Raw genomic sequence first — 23060 nt, 5'->3', positions numbered from 1 at the left:
GCATTCATTTGGGTTATTTTAGGTCCTGAGCCCACTCTTTTTGGAAAACCTAAATTCTCCTGCATGCGACTCCATTACAAGAATAAAGAAACAAGTGGGTATTTTCACACGCTCAGAGCAGTAATGCGCAACCCAGAAGAGGATGGAAAAGGTAACGAGGAAGTGAAAATTAGGCATTCTAGGAATGAATCTATAGTAAATGTTTTTAAAATTCACTATAGTTTGCGTAAAATTCTGAGTGGGACCTGAAATCTGATTGATCCGGTAGAAGAATTCCTTATTTTGGAATCTTCCTTTCTGCAACAGGGAAAGACACATCAGATGTTGCGATTGATATTAGGGAAGTAGAATTTTAAATAAGGGCTCGGGAGCTGAAAATATGGTTTAAGGCAGTGAACTATGATAGAAACCCGTGGGTTTATTGGATTTTAGAAAATTGTTTGATTGCATTCCCTTCGTGTAAATAATAATAATCAGAGTAATAATAAATAGTGTTTGTCACGCTGAGGATCAGTCTATCCTGTGATATTTAATATGTTTTTTGACCTCTTGTTCAAAAATTACTTTGATAACCTTTAAGATAAATTGTGGGCAGGGGGTGTTGGGGCAGGTTATAAGCAACCAGGGGCAGTTTAATTATGGGACAGACAAATCACATTTCAGATTAAATTAGTTAGAAAGTGGCGATTCTTCTGAGCTTTAGAAGATTTGACAGGCTTATTCATTGGATTTCAGACACCCTTCAGTGCATTGCAGAGATGCTGCAGATCACCAAACAAGCCATGGGCTTAGATGTACCTATTATCGAGAAAAAGCTCGAGAGGTGAGTGAATATTTTTCAGGTTGTTTTCCTTGCATGAAGACTTGGAATTGCCACTGGTGATGCTCATCATTTTGAATAGCGACAAGAGGGCATCCATCATCTACTGTTCCCAACTGACCCCGTCTCTGCTTTTCTGAGTGATTCTAGTACACTCCCCTCCTTCTTTTCCTCCCCATCACTGCACCTCGGGGACTTCAGTATCCTCGTGGGTGCTCATTTTGTGGAGCACCGTGGGCAGAAGTCCAAGCACCAGGCTGGCCTTCAGCCATTTCACATCCATCCTGAATAATTGCTGTAACTTCCACTCTTCACTTTCTTCCACTCAGCAACCGTCACTACCTCAGTCAGGCAGTCAGTGGTATTTGTTGAGCGCTGACTTTCATTCAGTCATATTTGTCGAGAGCTTACTGTGTGCAGAGCACTGTACTAAGTGCTTGCTTGGGAAAGTACTATACAGCAGAGTTAGTAGACACGGTCCCTGCTCACAAGAAACTTATAATCTACAAACTCCTTTAGTCCCACTAGTGAATCCAGACTTTTTTAACTCCTTCCTGAAGCCCCCAGTATCCTCTCCCTGCCTCCTCACATCATCTTTGACCTTTCCAACTACTTTGATGACAAAATCGAGGCCTTAAGGCGGGAACTCTCCAAAGCCTCTCCCCCGCCTTCCTCTCTTCTCCCATCCCCTTTTCCTTCTCCGCCTTCTCTCTAAATATCTCCCACACCTGTTTTCCAAATCTACCCTTCCCATCTACAGTCCGCTGTAGACTGTAAGCTTGCTGTGGGCGGGGAACATGCCTACCAACTGTGTCCTATTGTCTCAAGCGCATAGTACGGTTCTCCACACCAGGTAAGTGCTCAATACGTTCGATTGATTGTCTCCGGCCCTATCCCTTCTCACCTTCTAAAAGCACTTGCCCTCCTTGGCGCTCCTTAGCTCCTGGCCCCGAGAAATGTTCTGCGTATTCCTAGAGGCAACAATTCAGGGTCTCTGCCGTCACTGTAATGTTGCCATTACAAAACTCCCAGAGTTTTGAGAGATCGACGTCTTCAGTCTCAGTGACCCAAGGCCTGCTTGGGATTAAATCAGATCGGGAATCGTCGTCTCCAGTCTTGTCTGCGGGCCTCTTGCGGAGGATTCTGGGCAGACGGCACAGTGTCTATTTACAGAGAGCTCGCATTTTGGGATAAGTGGTTCTGAATTGTTTTGATGAAACTGGAAGGACCAGTTTTCTTTTTCTTGTAGACAGTTAAAACCCTCGATTAGGTCGGTCAATAGAAAAAAGTTAATTGTTAATCATTTTTAATCCGCCTCTCCCCACTTCCTTCTCCCCCCTTCTAGACTGTGAGCCCACCGTTGGGTAGGGACCGTCTCTATGTGTTGCCAACTTGTACTTTAGTACAGTGCTCTGCACACAGTAAGCGCTCAATAAACACGATTGATTGATTTAGATCTTGATTTATGTGGAAGGTGGTAGTGATGTTCTGTTTAGTTGTGTTGGCACCGTTTTGGTTTGGAGCTGCTGGGCTATTTCGCAGCATTGCTGGAAAGAGCTACCCCTGGGTGACACACTACCATTCGTCAGGGTTTGGATTCAGCTTTTTCCTGGTTCAGTACTAGAACCCATGCAAGTATCTGAGGCAAGGAGGCCCTCCGCTCTTTGTGCCTCTTACTGCTCCCCTCTTTCCTCTCTCCTTCCCTTCTCTTGGTTTCCCTCTTCTTCATCCCCCAAGCCCCTCAAAGCCCTGCCCCATCTTCGCTCTCACGCACACAGTTGGCCCCCTGCTCGGTCTCCATCTTGGCGAGGTAGGTGACCGTCACCGGTGTCCCCCTCTCTGCCTGGGCCACTTTGGCTTTCCCCAATCGGGCCTCTTGAGTTCCTCCCTTAGGGCCCTATAAGGGAAGACACTGTTTGCCAGTCACAGGGTAGGACCCCTTTGGAAAGGCGCCAGGTAATCCACGAGCTTGTAGTCAGCGACCCATCCTGGGAATTCCCTTCCTCCAACCCGGCCGTAGGGCATTCCACAGACACAGAGAGGGAGTGCAAAATCTTTCCCCATTGTAATGGACTTTTATACATTTGACCTGCAGCTTCCTCTCTCCTTTGGAAAACGTCAGTACAATACAGGCCGTAGAAAACCAGGCATACTGTAGCCGGTTCTAATACTAAAATCAATCAAGCAATCAGTGGTATTTTTTATGGTGTTTGTTAAGTGCTTACAGTGAGTCAAGCACTGTTGTAAGCGCTGGGGTAGGTACAGGCTAGGCCGGATGCAGTCCCCGTCCCATCGCAGTTAAGTAGGAGGGCGAACACGTTTGGAGTCCCCATTAGGCAGCCAAAGAAACTGAGGCACAGAGAAGGTGTAACCTGCTCAAAGTCTCAGAGCAGACAAGTGATGGAGCTGGGATTAGAACCCAGGGCCTCTGGCTCCCAGGCTCGTGGATGCACGAGGTCACACTGCCAATTGAGTGCTTACTGAACGTTTGGGAGACTACGATACAACAGAATTGATAGATGTAATCCCTGCCCATAAATGCTTAGGGCCTCCTAAGACATTAAGGTATATTAGGGGATTGGGGAAATAATAATCAATCAGTAGTATCTGAGTGCTTACTGGGTGCAGGATGCTGTACTAAGCTCTTGGGAGAGTAACAATGTAACAGACCCATTCCCTGCCCACAATGAGCTTATAGTATAGAGGGGGAGGCAGGCATTAGTATAAATAAATTATGGATATGTACATTAGTGCCGCGGGGCTGCGGGTGGGGAGGGTGAATAAAGGGAGCAAGTCAGAAGGGAAAAGAGGAAATGAGGGCTCAGGAGAAGTGATGTGCCTTCAGTAAGACGTTGAAGGTGGGGAGAGTAATTGTTAGATAAGACGGGGCCAGAGGTCAGTTGCTAGATAGTTGAGATGGAGAGATAGAGGGCAAGATAGCTGAGTTCAGGGTGCAGTTAGATCGGCAAATAGGTTAGATGAGTATTTACGTAAGAACTGCGGGTCTGAGGCTTCTAAACAATGTGAGTGATTTTGAAGTTGTGGTCCCCCACAGTAACAGACGTTGTACAGACAAACTATTCTGGGGGCTCTCTAACATAGTCATGGAAAGTCTCTCTGAGAATCTTTCCCAGTCGAGTCATATACGTACCAGATTCCTTCAGGTCCATACCAGTGAATGTGTTTGCATTGAAGTGGACCTGGAATGGAAAGCAACAATAACAGTAATGGTAATTGTGGTATTTGTTAAGTGCTTACCATAGGCCAAGTGCTCTACTGAACACTGGGGCAGATGCAAGATAATCAGGTCCCATATGGGGCTCACGGTTTAAGTAGGGGAGAGTACAGGTATTGGTTCCCCTTTTTTGCGGATAAGGAAACAGGCACAGGGAAATGATCTGCAGCTCCCTCTCCTCTTTGGAAAACATCAGTACAATACGGGCTGTAGAAAACCAGACATACTGTAGCCGGTTCGAATACTGAAATCAATCAAGCAGCCAGTGGTATTTTTTTATGGTATTTGTTAAGTGCTTACAGTGAGTCAAGCACTGTGGTAAGCGCTGGGGTAGATACAGGTTAGGCCGGAGGGAGTGAAATGAAAGTGACTTGCCCAAGGTCGCCCAGCAGGTACGTGGCAGGGCCGGGGTTAGAACACAGGTCCTCTGATTCCCAGGCCCGTGCTCTGTCCATTAGGCCACACTGCTCTCCCCGTGGGCAGTTTGCTGGTTGGCCCTGCCCACCGTCTCGGCATCCGCTTCGCCCACGGCACAAGCATGGAGCTTGTGGCCTTGTGGAGGGGGGTCTCGCGGCCATGCCCACCCCTCCTCCTGCTCAGCCCCACTGCCGTGGGAAGGGGAGCTGGGCTTCGGGCCACTATCGCTCGCCCATCCAAGCGCTCAATAAATACGATTGATGATGATGATGATGAAGACCTCGAACCTTGCTACCTCCAAGGTCCCTTTTAAGGGGTTGGGAAATAAGCCGGAGTCAGTAGGGGTTCAGAGGGAGGGAGGTGATGGAGTAGCGGGGAGGAAAGACGGTAGGGAAAGGGAGAGGCATCTCTGGGATTCCCGTTCCAGTCAGCCGTCTTCCAGCTTCAATCAATCAATCAATCAATCAATCGTATTTATTGAGCGCTTACTATGTGCAGAGCACTGTACTAAGCGCTTGGGAAGTACAAATTGGTTAGGGCTTCAGGCCCTAACCCTTCGGGCCACCCACCGCAGTAAGCGGATCTCCTCTCGCTCGTCTTCGAACCCTTCCGAATCACCAGCTCCCGTGGGGTTGTTGCTGCGATCAATCGATCAATCAGTCAATCAGTCGTATTTATTGAGCGCTTACTATGTGCCGAGCACTGTACTAAGCACTTGGGAAGTACAAATTGGCAACACATAGAGACAGTCCCTACCCAGCAGTGGGCTCACAGTCTAAAAGGGGGAGACGGAGAACAGAACCAAACATACCAACAAAATAAAATAAATAGGATAGAAATGTACAAGTAAAATAAATAAATAAATAGAGTAATAAATATGTACAACCATATATACATATATACAGGTGCTGTGGGGAAGGGACCCCTCCGCTTCAGCGTTACCTGTGAAGAGAAGGAGCAGCGCCTTTACAGGGGATTGAGCTCGCTTTCCCGCCTCCCCCCCGTCCCCGTTTCTGCCCTTCGGGAGAGACTTGGCTGACCGGATTACTCGGGAATTTCAGAGGACTTTGCCCCAGGAAAATCCCGGAAGGGCCGTGTTTGTGTTTAAAGCTGTTTCCGCCTAAAGCTGTCAGGGCATCTTTCCCAAGTGCGCTGGCCCCGCTGTCAGCGGGGTCAGGAAACCGGAATTTTGCACTCAGTGAAATATACTTGGTGGGAAGTAAACCGAAAAAAGCGTTCTTAGCTGCTCCTTAACCTATTGATCGTTCACGAGCATTGTGCGGGGAATTTAATCATGAATGATCACATTCATTACTTTACCAGCAGCAGCCTGAGAGTCAGAGGGCCTGTCTTCTCATTCTGGCTGTCACCTATCTGCTGTGTGACTTTGGGCAAGTCATTTAACTTCTCTCTGCCTCAGTTCCCTCATCTGCAAAATGGGGATTTAATAGCTGTTCTCCCTCCTACTTAGACTGTGAACCCCGTGTGGGTCAGGGACTGTGACTAACCTACTTTGCATTTATTCCAGTGCTTAGTACAGAGTGCTTGGTACATAGTAAGTGCTTAACAAGTACAATTATCATCATGGCTTAGTGGAAAGAGCACGGGCTTGGGAGTCAGAGGTCATGGGTTCTGATCCCGGCTCTGCTGTTTGTCAGCTGTGTGACCTTGGGCAAGTCACTTCACTTCTCTGGGCCTCAGTTACCTCATCTGTAAAATGGGGATTAAGGCTGTGAGCCCCACGTGGGACAACTTGATCACCTTGTATAATAATAATAATGATGATGGCATTTATTAAGAGCTTACTAGGCAAAGCACTGTTCTAAGCGGTGGGGAGGTTACCAGGTGATCAGGTTGTCCCACGGGGGGCTCACAGTCTTGATCCCCATTTTCCAGATGAGGTAACCGAGGCACAGAGAAGTGAAGTGACTTGCCCCGAGTCACGCAGCCGACAAGTGGCGGAGCTGGGATTTGAACCCATGACTTCTGACTCCAAAGCCCGGGCTCTTTCCACTGAGCCACGCTGCTTCTCTGAATGATGAAGACTGTGAGCCCTATGTGGGACAACCTGATTACCGTGTATCTACTCCAGTGCTTGACACATAGTAAGTGCTTACCAAATACCAACATTATTATTATTATTATTAGGGATTGGGGAAATAATAATCAATCAGTAGTATTTGAGTGTTTACTGTGTGCAGGACATTACTAAGTGCTTGGGAGAGTACAACACAACAATGTAACAGACACATTTTATTATTACTAAGCAGGCGGGACAGTACGATAGTAACAAGACCTGTGTTCCCTGCTCTCGATTTCAATTTAACCGGGGAGACGGACAAAAATGGCCTACAAGCTTTGGAGGATGAAGGAAGAGCCTATGTTGGTTCCACTGGGTCACGCTGCTTCTTGTAATGAATATAGTGAAATGTAATCATTTATAATTAAACTCCCTGCACAGAGAAGCAGCGTGGTCTAGGGGGATGGACCACGGGCCTGGAGTCAGGACGATTCTGGCTATGCCGCCTGTCCGCCGGATGACCTTGGGCAAGTCACTTCACTTCCTCTGTGCCTCAGGTACCTCATCTGTAAAATGGGGATTACGACCGTGAGCCCCATGGGGGGACGTGGATTGGGTCCAACCTAGTCTCTTTCGACAGTGACAGGCACCACGTGAGCTCTTCAAAAAGAAAAGGTCAAATGAAGAGCGGGATGAAAGAGCCTGAGTCTATAAATATTTAAAAATACACATAAAAATGAGTGCTAAGCGAGGAGTCTCGTGCATCCGTCTGGCGAGGGCTTCGGCAGGGTGGGGGGCTTTGAAGGTGGGGGGGATGAGGGGCGGTCTGGTGGGATACTGTTGCGGGGAGGCATCCTTGAGAGGGTTTGAAAGCGATGTCGAGGTGAGCCTGGGAAGACTAGAAGCTGGAAAATCATGGATAGCGGGAACAGATATCTAAAATGGAGAACCCCGGTGAAGGCCTCTGAAGCCAAAGAGAAGAGGTTTCTGGTTGATGCAGAGACGGGGAGCCTTCACAGGTTTCAGAGGAAGAGAGAGAAGAACTCTCTTTCTCCCTTCAAGGCCCTACTGAGAGCTCACCTCCTCCAGGAGGCCTTCCCAGACTGAGCCCCTTCCTTCTTCTCCCCCTCGTCCCCCTCTCCATCCCCCCATCTTACCTCCTTCCCTTCCCCACAGCACCTGTATATATGTATATATGTTTGTACAGATTTATTACTCTATTTTACTTGTACATATCTATTCTATTTATTTTATTTTGTTAGTATGTTTGGCTTTGTTCTCTGTCTCCCCCTTTTAGACTGTGAGCCCACTGTTGGGTAGGGACTGTCTCTATATGTTGCCAATTTGTACTTCCCAAGCACTTAGTACAGTGCTCTGCACATAGTAAGCGCTCAATAAATACGATTGATGATGATGATGATGAACACAAGCGCCGCTCGCGGAATAGGATCTGTTTAGCAATACGGAACGTAGACTGAAGCGGGGAGAGTGTGATCACAGGATTTTTTTAACAAGAAAGTACAGTGCTCTGAATAAAGTAGGTATTGAACGGATGGTAGTGCTAACATCTGGGGAGCACTGTGAAAACTTCCAGATTTGGGAGCGAAATGAACGATTTCGGCGGAACGCTATCTTGTCTTCCCCTTTCCAGGAGGAGCAGTAAACCTCACGAGGACATCATTGGCATCAGATCTCGGAACCGAGGGTCCTTGGCTCAGGGCAAGAGTTTTTTGCTGAGCAAATTCTCGTCTCTGAACCAGAAAGTCAAGCAGACGAAATCCAACGTCAACATCGGCAACCTGCGGAAGCTTGGGACCTTTGCCAAACCGGAGATGAAAGTGAACTTCTTGAAACCGAACCTCAAAGTGAACCTTTGGAAATCGGACAGCAGCCTGGAAACCCTGGAAAGCGCGGGAGTGGTGGATAATAAAGGCCAGGCGGAATCGGACGGGGAGCTGTCTTCGGACAACGAGTCCTACCATTCCGACGACTTCCTCGTGAATTCCAAGTCCGACGAGGACAAGCAACTGGCCGGTTCCCTGGAGAACGTGGGGCACGCGGACTACGTCCTGCCCAGCTGTGGCATCATCGCTTCGGCCCCTCGGCTGGGCGGCCGATCCCAGTCTATAAGCAGCACCGACGTCAGCGTACGCGTTCCCGCCGAGGTCCCCGCCTCCCACGGCGGCGAACCCCGATCTCCCGTGAAGAAGACCCCTTCGGCCGCCAGCCTGCCCGTTAACTTCGCCAAGCCCGTCGACGCTTACTGCCACAGGTTTGTACAAGATGCCCGGAGTCAGATGGCTCGCTCTCCGGAAGCAGAGAAGAGCCGCCTGCTCCCGGCTCAGGAGGCGGAGCGCGGCACCGGCCTTCTCTCCGAGGCAAACGCGCGGCCGGAAACGACGGCGCCCGAGACCCCTTCCCGACCGTCCCAACTGGACGTGCCGTTCTCAGCGCTCGGCCCGCGGCTCCTGTCCGCGGACGCGCCGCTCTCGCTCCCGGCGCCGAAGACGCCGGGCGCGCTGGAAGGCGAGGCGGCGCTCCCCCCAACCCCTTCTCCCGCGGAGCCCAACGGGAGCAGGGCCGTCTCCCCCTTCGCAAAGATCCGGAGCTCCATGGCTCAAGTGGCGAACATCACCCAGGCGGGACTGACCCAAGGGATAAACTTCGCGGTGGCCAAGGTCCAGAAGAGCCCAGCGGAACCCGAGCTGGGTCACGAGGCCCAACGGGGTGAACTGAAAGACATGCTTACCCAGTGCCAAACACGAATAATTCAGATTTAGTCCCCCTTCCACCCCTCCCCGCCACCCGCGCGCCTATCCCCGACTGGGGCTTGCGAGGATTCCCGGTGGAGAGAACTGCACGTTAGAGGCCCCGCCGCCGCCTCTTGAATTTGGGAACCTGAGACTCTGATGTCTGCGGAGAAATCCGCTCGGCGTCCCGGCAGATTTCAGGCGACGGCGCACCGTCCGGGGGAGAGAGGCCCGAACAGGTAGCGTATACACTGAGTCGAACCAGTAGGCTGTTCCCTTTAAAACAGTCAATTCTGGAATCGGATGATTTTCACTACACGGGGGTTTATCGTTAAGAGGTCGGGCACGGACGCGTCTACCTTTTAAGTCGGTACTGGTAGAGCAGAGGATCTAAGTGAGGTCACGTTCGGCGTTACTTTCTGTAATTCAGCTGTCCTTGGGTTAACGAGCCGTCGTCCGAGCCGCGTGACCGTGCCCACGCAAGTTAGTCCGTACGGCTGCCGGGAACGTAGACGTTTTTTATTGAGCTGAATCTGAGCGTTCGGTAATAAGCCACTTGGAGACACTGGAGTTGAACGTGCTTTTCCCTTTGAAATAAGGGCCCGGTCACCCCCGAAATACCATGTAGCAGACCCAGCTAGGGGCCGACGTTTGCCTTTTAACCTGACTTCCCCTTGACACCCTGCTCCATCTGAGGCAATAAAACTGAAAAACAGGGCACTTGCCAGATCCTTTATAAACCCACCCCGTAATCCCTTCGTAGCGGGAACGTGTGTCTGCCGGCTATCGCTGATTCCAGTGTGAGAAATCAAGTCTCTCACTTCAGTCGTTTCCCCACGCTGGAATTTTCCCTGACAGCGTAAGCCAGGCTGCCGCCTCTGAGAGAGAGGTGGTCTAAAGTTAAGATGTCGCTGAAACTAGTCTGAAGCTGTAGCCCCCGCCGCGTAGAACAGTACGTCGATGTTTAGTACGTGCACCGTGTGTCCGGATAGGTTACCCCCGACGAGCGTCATAACCGTAGTACGTCTTGCAAGCTTCCCCGTTTAGAAACGACCATCTAGACGAGCTTGTGTCCGTTAAAAACCGATAGGCGTTTTCAACTGTTATTTATTAACGTTTTGTTACAGTGACGTGTCTTTTGAGGTGCACCAATACAACCTTGTGACTAAAATACCATTGTATTTTACTGTGCAGGTATGTACATGCGAATTATTTTAATAAAAAAAAAAATGACAAGTTGCTTTACGAGGGTTAGTGAGACTTCAGTTTCAATATCGTGCTGATGATTTTCCTTCTCCCGCTCCCTTTGCTTTATAAGTGCCAAGAGAAATAGCCGGAGCCAGAAACTTTCAGTAACAGCACCGATGATTCCCCGTCTCCCGCTCCCTTCCCTTTATAAGTGCCAAGGGAAATAGCCGGAGCCAGAAACTGTTCCTTAAAACTGCACTTTGCCATCCTTAATATAAACGGTTTCCAGGCTTGATCTGAATTACAAGGGTAAGTACCACTTATGTCGATACAAATGATCTACAAAACAGTATGGTATAAATGCGATTTCAATTTTACAAGAACCTTGCAGCTCGCCGCATATAACACGTTTTCTAATTTTTTTTTTTCCACCTGAAGTAGCAGGAAGGACATTCTTAAAGATAGGTTGATGTTGGGTCAGGAAGCACTCACGGTAATCAATCAATCGTATTTATTGAGCGCTTACTGTGTGCAGAGCACTGTACTAAGCGCTTGGGAAGTACAAGTTGGCAACAACGGTCAAAAGCTGTTAACTTAGTATTTGTCATTTTGCAACCACTGGCGAAGGCACTTGGGAATCCCGTGAACGAGGAAATAGTAAACACAACGAAGATACGTATGTTAAACCTTTAATATCAAATAGTTTGCACATTGTTATCGGTTCCGGCAATTACAAAACAAGCTTTAAAAGCTTCAGTAAGTCGAAAGGAGCTTACTGAATACCATATAAACGGTTTCCGGGCTTGATTTGAATTACAAGGATAAGTCCCACTTATCTCGATACAAATTATCTACAAAACGGTATGGTATAAATGCTATTTCAATTTTACAAGAACCTTGCAGCTCGCTGCATATAACACGTTTTCTAAATTTTTTTTTAATTTTATTTTTTTTGCACCTGAAGTAGCAGGAGGGACGTTTTTAAAGTTCATTTCCATTGACACACTTCTGCTGCTGAAGTCTGGTTTTGCGTAAAGATTCCAGCTGCTTGGCGCGGAGCCACCTCTCCCGCGATAATGTCGTCTGGCCAGCGCTTAAGGACAGAAACCTGATGATTCGGGAGGGGAAAGAAGCCATTTTCAGTATAAACAGAGTTGATCTGCAAGGGGTGTTCCGCCCACTGGAAAAAGCTGCTTTAGCGAGGGGGGAAAAAACAACCTGCCAATCTGATCTTGATGGAAGAGATTAGATTTAAAGAAATGTACAGCAGTAGCTTGCCCTAATCAATCGTATTTATTGAGCGCTTACTGTGTGCAGAGCACTGTACTAAGCGCTTGGGAAGTCCAAGTTGGCAACATCTAGAGACAGTCCCTACCCAACAGTGGGCTCACAGTCTAAAAGGGGGAGACGGAGAACAAAACCAAACATACTAACAAAATAAAATAAATAGAATAGATAGGTACAAAATAAAATAACAGCTGCAAACAAAGAAGCAGCGAGACCTGCCAACTTGTACTTCCCAAGCGCCTAGTATGGTGCTCTGCACACAGTAAGCGCTCAATAAATACAACTGAATTATTGAGAAGCAGTGTGGCTCAGTGGAAAGAGCACGGGCTTTGGAGTCAGAGGTCATGGGTTCGAATCCTGACTCCGCCGCACGTCTGCTGTGTGGCCTTGGGCAAGTCACTTAACTTTTCTGAGCCTCAGTTACCTCATCTGTAAAATGGGGATTAAGGCTGTGAGCGCCACGTGGGACAACTTGATCACCTTGTATACCCCGCCCCAGCGCTTAGAACAGTGCTTGGCACATAGTAAGCGCTTAACAAATGCCATTATTATTATTACTATTATTATTATTAATACAGCACAGGCCTAGGAGCCCTAAGGACTTGATCTCTACTCCCAGCTCTGCCACATGTCTGCTATATGACCCTGGGCAAGTCACTTCATTTCTCTGTGCCTCAGTTACCTCATCTGTAAAATGGGGATTAAGGCTGTGAGCCCCATGTGGGACAACTTGATCACCTTGTATACCCCGCCCCAGCGCTTAGAACAGTGCTTGGCACATAGTAAGTGCTTAACAAATGCCATTATTATTATTAATACAGCACAGGCCTAGGAGCCCTAAGGACTTGATCTCTACTCCCAGCTCTGCCACATGTCTGCTATATGACCCTGGGCAAGTCACTTCATTTCTCTGTGCCTCAGTTACCTCATCTGTAAAATGGGGATTAAGGCTGTGAGCCCCATGTGGGACAACTTGATCACCTTGTATTCCCCCCTCCCCCCCCCGTGCTTAGAACAGTGCTTGGCACATAGTAAGCGCTTAACAAATGCCATTATTATTATTATTATTATTATTATTAATACAGCACAGGCCTGGGAGCCCTAAGGACTTGATCTCTACTCCCAGCTCTGCCACATGTCTGCTATATGACCCTGGGCAAGTCACTTCATTTCTCTGTGCCTCAGTTACCTCATCTGTAAAATGGGGATCAAGACTGTGAGCCCCGCGCGGGACAGAGACTGTGTCCGACCTGATCTCCTTATATCCACTCCAGCGCTTAGAACGGTGCCTGGGCACACAGAAAGCACTTAGAAATACGATTAAAAAACCAAAAAAAAAGGGAAGATAGTTGTCTCTAATCTTCCTAACTACCACGGTGGAAGTTATAGCTTCCTGCTTTATGCTGTTTGTATTAGAAACCTCACCAGGGCAGGTGCTGTACAGTGCTTTACTCACGATTTGCAAAATGGCATTTTTAGAACGGAGGGACGACAAGAAAGCCAGTTCTCCTATAATGTACAAACATAATCCCTGCGTTAAGGAAAACTCACTGACTCCACTGTTCGTCACTGTCTAAGCAGGTGGTTTTTAGCAACCCGGTGGGGCACGGTATCCAGGCGGTCGTATACTGTTGGAATAACCTCCCCTAAATCCGAAGGAAACAGCACGGCCTAGTAAAAAGAGCACAGGCCGGGGAATCGGGAGACTTGCGTTCTAATTCCGGCTTTGCCCCTTGCCTGCTGTAGGACCTCGGGCAAGTCACTTAACGTCTCTGTGCCTTGGTTTTCCCCATCTGTAAAACGGGGAGTCAGGGCGAGTTCCCCCTCACTCACGAGCCCCATGGCGGTCAGGGGCCGGTGTCCAACCTGATGATCTTCTATCCACCCTAATACTGTAGTTAGGACGGCGCTTGGCCCATAAGCACTTAACACATACCATTATCATCATCGAGGGATGACATTAATAATCAGTCGATCATGCTGTAGCACTCCAGTGAAAGTATAATCGCATATCGTGGCAGAAGAATGGCTTTTTCCCAACAAACTCAGGAGAGTGTGTTAAGAGGGGGGAGCGGAGCATCTTGTATTTTTTAAAAGCTGACCCACGGTGAAACACGAGGACTTGCCGGTCGCAATAATTTAGCAGGTGACGGACGGTGAGGAAGAGTTACCTTGCTACAATAAGCAGTTGATGGAGGTCCTCCGCCGTGATGCTCTGAGGATCACTCTTGCGCATTTCAACGAAGTCATCTTCAACAGCCTGAATCGGAAGACAGAAGGCATTCTGAAACCGAAACGCCTTTCAGAGTAAGATCCACGGAGTTAAATAAGGGATGGCTAGGCACACTTTGGGATTCAAAGTGGCTAGGCACACTTTAACTGGGAAATATGAAGCGCAACTAAGCAGAAACGATTTGAGGTTTTGGCATCGGAAGTGTTAACCGAGTCTCCTCGCAAAGCAGTTTAAAAAGTACCACACATTAAGTTTCACTTGGCTTCCCAAAATAAAAAGAAAATGTCATCTGCATTTGCTAAATGCTATTAAAGAGACTCCAGGATTATCGAAATCACCATCGCAGGGATACAATTTCATTTAAACGATGCCCTTGCTCAGATTAAACAGAGTACCTCTCCCAGAGTTTTTAAAAAGACAACCCTCACCCAACCCTGACATACCTTGGTTATTTCATCGGAGATGCTGTAGTCCAGCAACCTCACAAGGGTCAGGTAAATGCGGAATTTATTCAGGAGGGAGGGGAACACAGCAGTGAGAAGACTTTTCATGTATTCTTCCATGTTCGGAGGAATGATCTGTGGCTGTAAGTGAACTTGGCAGTCTGACTGAAGAAAAGAGGGATTTACATATGATTTTCCAGGTTTCAAAACTGTCAAAAATTCCCAAAGTATGTGACTGTTCTGATGGGTGCCAGGATATAATAATAATGAGGGTAATGTTCATTCATTCATTATATTTATTGAGCACTTACTGTGTGCAGAGCACTGTACTAAGCACTTGGGAAGTACAAGTTGGCATCATTAAGCGCTAACTATGTGCGAAGCACTGTTCTAAGTGCTGGGGGGGGGGATACAGGGTGATCAGGTTGTCCCACGTGGGACTCAGTCTTCATCCCCATTTGACAGAGGAGGTAACTGAGGCACAGAGAAGTTAAGTGACTTGTCTACAGTCACACAGCATACACGTGGCGGAGTCGGGATTAGAACCCATGACCTCTGACCCCCAAGCCTGTGCTTTTTCCCTTGAGCCACGGGCGAAGGCTAGGGGTAGGTACTACGAAAATCTTTATTCAGTATGGAGGCAAAAGCTTGGATTTATCATTTATTGTTGTAAAAGTGAATCAGCTTTATCTATCAAGGCAATAATTGCTAAAGATAGGCTAAAATGAAAATGGAACTAGAATCAAATATAAAAATATATATAATATGTAATATGAATAGAATTCTCCCCTCTTTGACCGAGGGGCCGTGTCCAACCTGATCATCTTGGCTCTTACCCCAGCGTTACGGCACAGAGTCAGCACTTAAATACCACAGTTATGATGACTGTAAATTCAAGAACTGTCTTCAAGTATTCCAAAAGAATTCTTTAGAAATACCTCAAGGAAATCAACAGTCCTACCCGAGGACAAGAGAACTTCGCTTCTCTTCTCACATTAAGTACTGATCTACGTTTTGGGGCAGCAACTGGACATTCACTTGATTTTTCCTAGGCTTCCTTGAATGTCCCGGTTCCAAGATGATGCACATATAAAGTGATTACACAGAAATCAGCAACAGTTTTCTTAAAATAACTATTCTCGCTGATAGATACCGGGCAGGCATGCCGTGCATTTATACCAATTGTCATTCTTCCCCGGTGCCCAATTTAAAAAAAAAAAAAAGTTCTTGTCATACCGGTAGCAGCGATCTGCCCTCTGAAATAATAAGTACGTTAATATTGCAAGGGAATTCCATCTGGTGGTAACTGAAGTCATAATCCACCTTCTGCCAAGTTATTAGGTTGCCCAGCGCTGTCACATTGTGAACTCCTAAGGGGAGCGGGAGGAGGGAAGAGAAAAAAAGAAAGACTTGGTTATTTGACGCTCATCACAGATGCAAATTCAGACTTTCCCCGCATCTGGGTTTGGGGCCTAGCTGCCGGTCACGAAAGGTGACGTTCGGCTTCCTCGTCGCGTTTCAGAGGGCAAAGGTGACGGCGCAAACTGATGCATTTTTCTTGGTTGCCTTTTCCCGGGATTTCCCGAAGATAGTCGGCAGCTGCCACCACCCACAGGCCGGAGAGGCTCCCCTGGAGTTTGTCTGACTGGAGGGAACCCCGTCCCGGCCGGGTACGCGCGGCAGCAGCATCAGGGGCCGAGGCTGATCCCTTTGGGGACGGCCACCTTCTGCGGGGCTGAGAAGCGAGCCCCCGTCCGACGTCCCCAGGCCTGATGCCTGTTGAAGTAAATGCCAAGAAAGATTTGCTGATTTTAAGCTCCCCTGGAGTGCGCGCTTTTCCGCGCCGGCCGGGCTGCTCGTGTCCCGCACAAGGGCTAACCATATTTCGGTGCGAAGAAGACCCGCTCTCTGGGAGTCCTCTGTACCGCGGACTAAGGCAACTTCAGCGGCTCCACACTCTCTTCCCGGGAACGCGCACTCCTCTCTCCCCCTGTAGCACTTAGGTACATATTTATTTATTTATTTATTTTACTTGTACATTTCTATCCTACTTATTTTATTTTGTTGGTATGTTTGGTTCTGTTCTCTATCTCCCCCTTTTAGACTGTGAGCCCACTGTTGGGTAGGGACTGTCTCTATGTGTTGCCAATTTGTACTTCCCAAGCGCTTAGTACAGTGCTCTGCACATAGTAAGCGCTCAATAAATACGATTGATTGATTGATTGATTGATTGATATCCATACTCATTTTAGTGCCTGCCCGCCCCCCTCTAGATTGTAAGTTCCTTTGTGGTGGGGGAATGTCGTGTCCTGTCTACTGACGCTGCTTAGTACGGTTCTCTACGCAAACGCTACTGATTGATTCCCGCTCTTTACCCCAATCCCGCCGGGGGAGGAAGGAGAAAGATTTCCGTCCCGCTCCACCCCATAAACACTCATTTAGGATTTCTATCCTATTTATTCACATTTCTATCCTATTTATTTTATTTTGTTGGTATGTTTGGTTCTGTTCTCTGTCTCCCCCTTTTAGACTGTGAGCCCACTGTTGGGTAGGGACCGTCTCTATGTGTTGCCAATTTGTACTTCCCAAGCGCTTAGTACAGTGCTCTGCACATAGTAAGCGCTCAATAAATACGATTGATTGATTGATTGATTGATTAGGATGAGTGAGGTGGCCGGCTCCCAAATCTGGGCCCCTTTGCCAGGAACAGAGTCGGAGGCGACCTTTTTAATCATTTTAGATTCGCCGTCCCCTGTCCAGGGCAAGCCTTTCTAAGGCCGGAGAGGGTGGCTCCTATCCTTGGACCCTGCCAACGAACCGTCCCGGATCTTCATCCAGGCAGTCGGGAGGAGCTCCTTCCTGTGCGGTCATCTACCGGGAATCGCTTCCCATTCCCGCTGCACGAGGGCTGCCCTCGGGGAAATCAGTCTGCTCTGGTCAGAGGGCGATAAAGGAACAAATGCCAACGGGTTTCACCTGAAACCCTGCGCAGAGGCCTGTTTATCTTTGGATACACCGCCAGCTTGGAGACTGTGAGCCCACTGTTGGGTAGGGACTGTCTCTATGTGTTGCCAATTTGTACTTCCCAAGCGCTTAGTACAGTGCTCTGCACACAGTAAGCGCTCAATAAATACGATCGATGGTGATGATGATGGAGAACCTGGGGAGGTTCTGGGGCCAGAGCGGGAATTGGGAGCCATCAGGGAACAGGTAGTTTAGCCGTCGTCCCGACGTGCTGCCAAAATGCCAAGGCCTCTCCCATCAGGATCCAGCCTGCGGCCATCCGGGGAAAACCCAGGACAGGAATGCCGAAAGGCTTGCGGGGCGCCCTTGCAGACGGGGATCGTGTCCATCGACTCTGTTGTACTGCCCTTTCCCAAGCGCTCAGTACAGGACTCCGCACCAGGAAGTGCTCAAATGCTGATTGCTCACCCCCTTCCCTATGGACTCAGGGGAGGGCCTCCCTCGGGATCCAGGGATTCCTTATCCGGGGATAAAGCCCCGTCGAGTGAGTTGGCTTTCCCATTTAGGGTTCACGTGCTTGGGTGGAACAAGATGCAAATAAATCTCCATGACATCAGTCTGCTAAATCCGTCAGAGAACCCTGAGGCCTTATGCAAGAAGGGCGGCCGGGTCTGCAATCCGCCGCCAAGGATCTGTCTAAAGGAACCAACTGAGGGATCAGCCTGCAGACAAGCACTTCTGATCATATTTTACCAATTTATCTGTTCTAACATCAATCAATCATATTTATTGAGCGCTTACTGTGCGCAGAGCACTGTACTAAGCACTTGGGAAGTACAAGTTGGCAACATATAGGGACGGTCCCTACCCAACAGTGGGCTCACAGTCTAGAAGGGGGAGACGGGGAACAAAACCAAACATATTAACAAAATAAAATAAATAGAATAGATATGTATAAGTAAAATAGAGTAATAAATATGTACAAACATATATACAGGTGCTGTGGGGAAGGGAAGGAGGTAAGGCAGGGGGGATGGAGAGGGGGAATGCAGTGTAGTAACACCCTCCCAAGCACACTCATTTAAGTTCCAAATTCTCAGAGATCTTAAACCGTTATAAAAACACTTAAAGGTCTTGTCCTCAGATCATTCTAAAGACACATCTATAACAGAATTAACCAGTCTAGTTAAGCAACGCATTCGGCAACTCCGAAGAGTATTACTTTTATGTTTCGGGGAACTAAGTTAACGGCTAAGTGTTTGTTTGCATTTTCAATTAAAATGTGTGCTTTTTCTTAGGTAAAAAATTTCACTGTAGAGTGGTTTTTATCAAAATACAATATAATGTCACCATTTCATTCACCTGGGACAAAGAGGAGAAGCACAGCAAGTACAGAATACCTCTCTGGAGTTTACTTGCCTCTGGGCATAAAAATGGTAGTGGAACTTGCTACATTTAAATGATAAAAAAAACGTTAATGACCGTATCGTCACGGAAGGGATTTATTGAGAGGGTATTAACTGTTGGCGCAAGGGCAGATCATTAGACATTTTCTCGGCGAACACGGCAAAGGGGCTACAGTACAGCCTAAACCCAGGTGAAGTCATACAACATCGGGGCTCTGATTATTTTTAATAAATGCCATTATTATTATTATTTTAGCGGAATGAGCTTACGAGGCCTAGGGCGCCAGCGGGAACGGTGGAGACCAGAATCGAGATCCTACATTCCCGGGCCCCAAGAAATCTGGAGAGGTTTTAACAGTCATCTTCATAAGATCTGTAAGCATTTTCTGGGCAGGGAACGTGGCCACCAACTCTTGTTATGTTGTGCTCTCCCAAGTGCTTAGTACAGTGCTCTGCACACAGCAAGCGCTCAATAAATACCATTGTTTGATTGAATAATAAGGTCAACCATACTGTCGGACTGTGAGTCACTTCAGCAAACTGCGGCAGAAAATTCAGAAATATGTCACCCTCCTGCCACCTGCGAGAGTCAAATCCTTAGCCGATCCCTGGGTGAGCTGGCTTGAGACTTATTTATTCTTAGGCAAATATTTTCAAATGGGCTCTAAAATTCAGAATTTCCTGAAAAAAATCAGGGGGAGTCAGACTCAAGAATATGAACTTTCATTAAAAAAAAAATTAGGACCTCAGCTCTTATAAAGAATATTTTAATTTCTCAGGGAGGCTGGGTATGCCTACCCCATTTTGAAGACACAAAGCTACATAATCCCATTTTTCCAGAAACAGACTATTCTGTTGGCGGATCCCATTTCCAGTTCTGACCTCTGCTCTCTATTACTTCTTCAGCCTCCATTTTCCAAATTCCCTTCGCTGAGAAAACTAGGTCATCATCTTTTCCCTCATCTACATTACTTAAAAAGCGATCCCGGCCAAACATCAATCAATCAATCGCATTTATTGAGCGCTTACTGTGTGCAGAGCACTGTACTAAGCGCTTGGGAAGTACAAGCTGGCAAACATCCACCAAGGATGTGGGAAATATCCATGCCACAGCAGCGTAGCTCGGTGGAAAGAGCCCGGGCTTGGGAGTCAGAGGTCATGGGTTCTAATCCCGCCTCCGCCACTTGTCGGCTGTGCGACTTTGGGCAGGTCACTTCACTTCCCTGTGCCTCAGTTACCGCGTCGGAAAATGGGGGCTGAGACTGTGAGCCCCGGGTGGGACAAGCTGATTACTTTGGATCCCCCCGCCAGCGCTTAGACCATGGCTTGGCACGTAATAAGCGCTTAATACCAGTATTATTATTATCCAAACTTAAAACCACATGGTTCAGGCACTTGAGAAGCAGCGTGGCTCAGCGGAAAGAGCCCGGGCTTTGGAGTCAGAGGTCGTGGGTTCGAATTCCGGCTCCACCATATGTCAGCTGTGTGATCTTGGGCAAGTCACTTCACTTCTCGGAGCCTCAGTTCCCTCATCAGTAAAATGGGGATGATGACTGTGAGCCCCACGCGGGACAACCTGATCACCTTGTATCCCCCCAGCGCTTAGAACAGTGCTTTGCACATAGTAAGTGCTTAATAAATGTCATTATTATTATTATTATTGTCAGATCCCGTCCCAATTGCTCTATCAGCCTCTTATGTCCCCATCCCTCTGATGGCCGGTTTATCTTCTGTTCTGCACAAATCTGCCCATTCCTCAGACACCTCTGATGTCCCACCAATTCCACAGCAAGCAGAAACTCCTCCCCATCGGACCTCTCCCCCTCGTCCCCCTCTCCATCCCCCCCATCTTACCTCTTTCCCTTCCCCACAGCACCTGTATATATGTATGTACATATTTATGACTCTATTTATTTATTTTACTTGTACATATCTATTCTATTTATTTTATTTTGTTGGTACGTTTGGTTTTGTTCTCCGTCTCCCCCTTTTAGACTGTGAGCCCACTGTTGGGTAGGGACTGTCTCTATATGTTGCCGACTTGGACTTCCCAAGCGCTTAGTACAGTGCTCTGCACATAGTAAGCGCTCAATAAATACGATTGATGATGATGATTCAACGCAATCAGCTTTCTCCGCCCGCCTTATTTACCCTCACGCCTCTTTCCCGGCCCGCACCCAGTCCCTGGCTCTCCTGTCCCCCACCGCCGAGCCCCTGCCGGCCTCCCTCCAGCCTGGAATTATACTTTATCATCAATCGTATTTATTGAGCGCTTACTATGTGCAGAGCACTGTACTAAGCGCTTTATCTGACAGACCAGCGCTTCCCCATCTTTAAACTGGAGACTGAAAGCTCGTCGTGGGATGGAATCTGTTTCTCGTTTTATTGTACTCTCCCAAGCGGGTAGGACAATGCTCTGCCCACGGTAAGCACTCAATAAATATGATTTGAATTTAGACTGTGATCTCTTTTAGACTGTGAGCCCACTGTTGGGTAGGGACTGTCTCTATATGTTGCCAATTTGTACTTCCCAAGCGCTTAGTACAGTGCTCTGCACACAGTAAGCACTCAATAAATACGATTGATGATGATTTGAATGGATAAAGACAACTAAATGAACATAAACAAGGCCCTGCTGAGAGCTCACCTCCTCCAGGAGGCCTTCCCAGACTGAGCCCCTTCCTTCCTCTCCCCCTCGTCCCCCTCTCCATCCCCCTCATCTTACCTCCTTCCCTTCCCCACAGCACCTGTATATATGTATATATGTTTGTACATATTTATTACTCTATTTATTTATTTATTTTATTTGTACATATCTATTCTATTTATTTTATTTTGTTAGTATGTTTGGTTTTGTTCTCTGTCTCCCCCTTTTAGACTGTGAGCCCACTGTTGGGTAGGGACTGTCTCTATATGTTGCCAATTTGTACTTCCCAAGCGTTTAGTACAGTGCTCTGCACATAGTAAGCGCTCAATAAATACGATTGATGATGATGATGATGATAAAGCCCTACTGAAATCATATCCCCTTCAGGAAGCCTTACTGGACTAAGCGCCCACCTCCCACACCGTTTTCCCTCCCACTGGGAATCAATCAATCAATCGTATTTATTGAGCGCTTACTGTGTGCAGAGCACTGTACTAAGCGCTTGGGAAGTCCAAGTTGGCAACATATAGAGACAGTCCCTACCCAACAGTGGGCTCACAGTCTAGAAGTGGTTCAGTGGAAAGAGCGCGGGCGCGCGGGCTTGGGAGTCAGCGGTTGTGGGTTCGAATCCCAGCTCCGCCACTTGCCAGCTGTGTGACCTTGGGCAAGCCACTTCACTTCTCTGGGCCTCAGTTCCCTCATCTGTAAAATGGGGATTAAGACTGTGAGCCCCACGTGGGACAACCTGATCACCTTGTGTCCCCCGAGTGCTTAGAACAGCGCACATAGTAAGCGCTTGACAAATACCACCATTATTATTATTATTATTATTATTATTACTGCCTCTCCCATGTACTTAATCCCCCAGTATTCTGAAACATTTATGTCCTCTAGGCTCTTGGTAGATAGGGAACATTTTTACCAGCTCTGTTGTATTGTACACCCCCAAGTGCTTAGTACAGTACTCTGTACAAAATAAGCAATTAATAAATACCACTGATTACCTACCCAATTTTTCTAACAAAGTTCTGTGTGTGGAAAATGGACAGAAGCCCCTTGATCATCTACACAGCCTTTAAAGAACTCGCGGTTTCTGAAATCTGATTTCCCCATACAGAAATGATGCTGCCCCAACAGTAAGGTTTTTTTTAAATGCTCACTGATCCTAAATTATAGTCTTACCAGATATGAAAGTGAGATGTCATTCCTGTAGTTCCCAAGATCACTTCTGAAATGTTCTTATAGACGGAAAGCACTTTTGTGTGACAGATAATAATAATGATAATAATGGCATTTATTAAGCACTTACTATGTGCACTGTTCTAAGCGCTGGGGAGGTTACAAGGTGATCAGGTTGGCCCACGGGGGGCTCACAGTCTTAATCCCCATTTTCCAGATGAGGGAACTGAGGCCCGGAGAAGTGAAGTGACTTACCCGAAGTCACACAGCTGACAATTGGCGGGGCTGGGATTTGAACCCATGACCTCTGATTCCCAAGCCCGGGCTCTTTCCACTGAGCCACGCTGCTTCTCTGATGCGCCCACTGAGAATATAACTGAAATACCCCTGCAGAACATTTGGGTGGAGACCATCTGATTTTAGAAATTTGTCTATATTTAGTTTATCCATTTGGTCTAGCTTCTTCCGTGT

At 47.6% G+C, this 23060-nt stretch overlaps 2 protein-coding genes across 4 annotated transcripts in view; one reads left to right on the top strand and one right to left on the bottom strand.

The window, feature by feature from the left end:
• The window catches only part of INPP5F (inositol polyphosphate-5-phosphatase F), a 65808-nt gene extending 55327 nt beyond the window's left edge, over positions 1–10481 (top strand). For 2 of the 3 annotated variants that reach the window (XM_038758493.1, XM_038758494.1), the window contains 3 exons: positions 23–151; positions 736–823; positions 8144–10481. In XM_038758493.1, coding sequence (XP_038614421.1) covers positions 23–151; positions 736–823; positions 8144–9272 — 1346 coding nt within the window. In that variant the 3' untranslated portion in view covers positions 9273–10481. The remainder of the gene's footprint in view (positions 1–22; positions 152–735; positions 824–8143) is intronic. The other variant, XR_005454469.1, reaches the window with a different exon arrangement.
• A 622-nt stretch (positions 10482–11103) lies between these two features.
• The window catches only part of LOC119938607 (minichromosome maintenance complex binding protein), a 51855-nt gene continuing 39898 nt past the window's right edge, over positions 11104–23060 (bottom strand). Inside the window, exons 13-16 of the mRNA XM_038758495.1 lie at positions 15630–15763; positions 14394–14558; positions 13889–13977; positions 11104–11538 (exon numbers count right to left, since the gene is read on the bottom strand). Of these exons, the coding sequence (XP_038614423.1) occupies positions 11412–11538; positions 13889–13977; positions 14394–14558; positions 15630–15763 (515 nt within the window). The 3' untranslated portion in view covers positions 11104–11411. The remainder of the gene's footprint in view (positions 11539–13888; positions 13978–14393; positions 14559–15629; positions 15764–23060) is intronic.

Source organism: Tachyglossus aculeatus, chromosome 16, assembly GCF_015852505.1.
Source record: "Tachyglossus aculeatus isolate mTacAcu1 chromosome 16, mTacAcu1.pri, whole genome shotgun sequence".
Lineage (NCBI taxonomy): Eukaryota > Metazoa > Chordata > Mammalia > Monotremata > Tachyglossidae > Tachyglossus > Tachyglossus aculeatus.
Note: the sequence above shows the minus strand (reverse complement) of the source record. Positions and strands in the feature narration are given on the sequence as shown.